Below are 4,892 nucleotides of genomic sequence, written 5' to 3' on the forward strand. Positions count from 1 at the left end.
CAAGAAATGGAGAGTAACTCAGCATCCTTTAGCATAATAACAAGGGTGGAAATCATGTATATTTAGTTAAAATGGGAGGGGTTGATCATTTCAAACACAGAAATGCAACTTCCATAAACTTTATTGTCGAACGTGGTTTTTCCCAATATGGCATTTTCCAAGAACCTTACCCCTGCGTTCGACGATGTCTGAGTGTATGATTATACTCGGTTTTAAGCTAATCTTGAAGTTGAAATTTTGAAGTTTTGTTCACGTTACGATTAGAGTTTAATTGCAGTGATATGACAGAGTTCATTACATATAACATTCTCCATGGGTTTCCAAACTCTAGTCCAATCATGACGACGTCATCCTCTTTAAAAAATAAAACTTCAGATGTGCACGGAAAGCAATTTATAAATAAATGAAGAATATACATGAGTATAAATTTAGAATTGCAATTGGGAAAGTCGACTAGCTTGTTGGAATATTAGCTATGTAACTGATGTAAAAAAATCTGTGGTTTATATTGTATGATATGTTTAGATTACATTTCCTATTTTTTAAACTCGTATTCCTTAAACTGACTACAAATGGAATACGCGATCTAACCCAAAAAAACCTGTATTATGGATGATATTGGTCGCGAAAGCCTACGTGTTAAACCAAAACAAGTCAAGGATAAAATAAATCAAACTTTTTGGGAAAAAATATTGGTCAACAATTTTATTAATGATACAACATGTCATCAACAAATTGACTCGTACAATATCCAAGGTTTTTACAATCACGAATCCAATGCGACCAATTGAAAGCAATTACTGAATCGTTGCCCATCGGTGTGTCTAGTTGGCAGCAATGGTCTGGTCCATCCAGCTTCGCAGGGCGGTGACGCGCGCGTACACGGCCGGCATGCTGGTGGAGCACGAGCTGCTGCCCCACGACACGATCCCCACGAGGTTCCACACGCCGTTCTTCTCGCACACCAGGGGGCCGCCAGAGTCGCCCTGGAGAGAAGACACGCAAGGTGCATAGCCACAAGCATATTAAAATGAGCTTCGATATCGAGACAGAATAAAGTAAAATAAAACCGTCCTACCCATCTTTGATGACAATTAAGTTGTGTTGAGATACACTTCACTTATATGGTGGTGCAGGTCTGCAATCATTACATTTTTTTTTTTAAATAATGTATGTGCATTGTGCATGGTAATAATGAGATGTCACCAATTTACATTAGATGATGAAATACTAAATATATTGACACTTAAAATTAAGTATTGAGGTATATATCAAAGTTCAATCCTATTAAATTGTCAACAACTACTTTCATCAATGGTTTACTTTCAAACATGTTACATTTTTACAACATAGTCCCATAAACCCCACCATCCCTCATACATCCAATGATGATCGCCTACCTTCTGGTGTAGGCATTAAAACGCTGACTTCAGATACCACTTTAGCTACCTAATGGAAGGCCGTTAACGTTTACCATGCAGGAGCTGGCTCCAGCACCACCAGCGCAGATCATGACACTGGTGATGACGTTCACGGTGCCCCACTTCTGCTGGCAGATGGGGGTAGGCACAATGGGCAGAGCGGTCTGCTGCAGGATTGGAGGCGTGTTGAAGGCTGTGAACACACACATAGAAGAATGCCAAATAACATAATAATGGTTAGATCATATCTTTAATAATATTTCTGAATAACTATTTGGCACGAATTACTGTCAAAGTTGTATAGGCCTACTAGCTGTAGGAAGTCTGAATGAATATCCTGCGCAAAGTAAATTGTGTTAATTATTGGTCTTTGATGCTCACCGGAAGAGCGGACCTTGCCCCAGCCAGAGGTGACACACATCATGTTATCTTCGAAGACATCCGAGGCGGCGGGCAGGCAGACGGGAGAGACACGGTCCACGATCTGAGCGGGCTGAGCCAGCTTCAGCAACATGATGTCGTTGTTGATGTTATAGGAGTCCCACTGCTGGTGAGTGATGGCCTGTGTGTGCAAACAGAACGAGATGTTATAATACCTTAAACTCACTACATTTGTTAAATTCAGGGTACTTGATCAACACAATTTTTCTCAGTTGAACTTCATCTATTGCAATGTCTAGGAAGTTGCAGGGAATGTTCATGAGGTCAATTCATGGCTCGCAAGTTTACCTTAGAGACGACAAGAGACTGGATGTTCTCGGCGTTGGAGTTCCTGTCGTGCTCGCCCAGGACGACGCGGTCACGGGACGGGCTGCGGACGCATTTAAGAAAACCGAACATTTACTGATTGATAAAGATATTTTTCCTCGTTTTAAAGTCGTTAACAATGAGCGGTGCTATGCTGGTGCAGTGACTCCTGCATGCGCTTACTTGAACTCGCAGTGGGCAGCGGTCACCACCCACGAGGGGTCGATGAGGGAGCCACCGCAATAGTGCCATGTGGTGGAATCCTGTAGTGGCAAGACGCGACAGAATTGGTGTCGTGTCGCACTCTGGGACACGCGTAGCACACCTCACATACCAAACAGCAGTTCGTACAGGCCGACTTTCACTTGTGTCGTGGACACCGCGATACGGTTCATGTCAATGTGGACTCATGATATACTAACATTGAGCACTCACCTGCAGGGACACCTGCCAGGGCCAGGAGCCCGACACCGCATTCTCGCCGTTGACGATGCGGGAGTAGCCGGTGATGACCGGCTTGATGGCCGGGACACCGCACCCTGTGATGTGTAAAGATAACGGTCATTTATCGTGAACATTACAGATGCTCAGTTCTCGATTTGAAGCTTTCGTGACTGCAAGGATTCATTTTGTCGGTAAAGTCACGTCGGTAAAAAATAAAATAAAATAAATGAAAACAACTAAATTAAATCACGACGTTTCGGGCGCGACACAAGCGTCCGTCATCAGGTGGGAAAGCATTGCCTACTGCTGATGCAGTCTGCAGAGGCTCCTTGAATGATTTACCTACAAAGCTATTGTGGAGGAGCTATGTAAATATTGTTGCATCATTAGACCATGAGAGAAGTCGACGGCTTGCCGGGGCATTCATCCACCAGCGGATAGATCATTGCCCATGATTACATACATACAATATTAAATAATTATAGTTAGACAGCAGTTTGAGCTATGTGTATAAAACTATAGTGCATGCGGTCCCCTTGTTATGGAAGACCCGACTTCCGAAATCCGACTTTACGTAAAAAAATTTGAAATACTGTGTGCATAAATGTCTGCATTAGTTATGTAAGCGCAAATGGTGCAGCGTGGTGAGGTTGCGGATGAATGCAGAGGAGGGAGGGGTAAAGCTGGGCCGCATATTCCCCAAGGTGGTGGTGTCCTGTACAGCACTTTGAGTTACGCTGTCACATTGGTACCCTGAGTAGACTACCCGTCACATCGTCTCGATTCCTTTTGGAGCATTACGTAATTGTTTGTTTTTTATGCTTCGTGGTATTCATAAACAATTAGACAGTACAGTGTATGTTCCATTCGTTGAATTATGGGCAGTGTTAGGGTAGATATTTGATCACAGTGTGATACAATACTCAGAGAAAACGGTAATGGAGGCACAACTATTTCCAGATATGGATTTTATCCTTGATTTTGGGGAAAATTGTTTAGTTTCCAACATAAAAAAAATTCGGGTTACGGATATTTCTCGGGAACCTAACCCTTCTGTAACCCTTGAGACTGACTGTCTACACAATCTTGATAGTTTAAAAAGTCGACCCCTCTCTTTGTGCCGATTTGTGTCCTCTCTCTGTGTGCCGTTGTGATGTCTGTCTGCTTGCATGTCTGTCTATAGTTTTCTAGTTAGATTTTTGTTGCTATTTCTTTTATACCTGATGATGATTGCTTGTTTTGCAATCGAAACGTCGTAATATGTTATTTTAATTTATTATTTTATTTTTAGACGTGACTTAACCGAAAAAAAACCAAAGAATAGTTTAAAAAGTATATTTCTTTTGAGTTTCATCCCAATGCAAAATGCATGTACATCTTCCCCAGCTGTCATGTCAATTAGGGGATTTATGAATGTATTTCGTTAAAGTATTCTGGCAAATTGGGAGTACACCATGTCTTGGTTTATCGACTAAAAATTACTCAGGGTTCAGTGGATCCCTCAATATGGCGTACATGTTCAAATGGTTCTCTCGCTTGACGATTGATGAATAAAAAATTAGCTGGCGCATCTTTAAGAGCCTCTATAATGTTTTTTTCTTATAAAGGAATTCAATCTAAGTCTTAAAGCGTAAATTTCCCTTCTTACCACGCTGCGTGCGACTCCCATTTTATGTTGTGAGTGTTTGAGTTCAACAGGTGTGCAACGGCAGTAGAGTCCTTACCGAAGGCGGCGCCGATGAAGGCGAAGCAGGAGACGAGCCAGAAGAGAGACATTGCTACTGTGGTAGACGGTGCTGTCCCCCTGCTGTTGGGCAGCCCCTTTTATACAGAAAATATGCCGCGTGGCAGCGAGTTTAAACCTTTATTTAGAATTTTAGCGGTTGGCCTTGCCCCTGGATAAGCATTGGAGTACCAGTGCCACATGCCATTAATCTATATCTTCCCATGAACAACCAATATTGCGAAGGTCGGCTGAAAAACACACATAGCGATATGGAGCAACAAATTTATTTTACACCCTTTGGTTTAAACATGCCATTTTGGAAATGGGTGTCCAACCAAGATCAAATTCTGTTGAAGTTAAAGACAGTTGTTTTGTAAACACCAGCGTTTAAATGAATAAGAACAGGTAAAGAGGGATTTTCCAAACTTCATTACATATTTTGTTAGAGTGAGGGTTAACCTTAACTATATTTTGAGGATTATCAGAGTTCAAACTTGGTCACCAGTAATTCAACTGAATTATACAATTTAAATGATGTATGTAAAATATATATA

At 41.6% G+C, this 4,892-nt stretch overlaps 1 protein-coding gene across 1 annotated transcript; it reads right to left on the reverse strand.

The window, feature by feature from the left end:
* Window positions 1-690: 690 nt before the first annotated feature.
* Window positions 691-4,482, reverse strand: LOC144723385 (chymotrypsinogen B-like). Its single transcript, XM_078602124.1, has 7 exons — window positions 4,337-4,482; window positions 2,604-2,707; window positions 2,352-2,431; window positions 2,151-2,232; window positions 1,803-1,983; window positions 1,475-1,614; window positions 691-986 (listed from the first exon to the last, which is right to left on the reverse strand). Exons 1-7 carry the CDS (start codon window positions 4,386-4,388, stop codon window positions 825-827), a joined length of 801 nt encoding a protein of 266 aa, XP_078458250.1. The 5' UTR covers window positions 4,389-4,482; the 3' UTR covers window positions 691-824.
* Between the last annotated feature and the right edge of the window lie 410 nt (window positions 4,483-4,892).

The sequence above is a fragment of the Lampetra planeri genome, chromosome 17, assembly GCF_965212315.1.
Source record: "Lampetra planeri chromosome 17, kcLamPlan1.2.h2, whole genome shotgun sequence".
Lineage (NCBI taxonomy): Eukaryota > Metazoa > Chordata > Hyperoartia > Petromyzontiformes > Petromyzontidae > Lampetra > Lampetra planeri.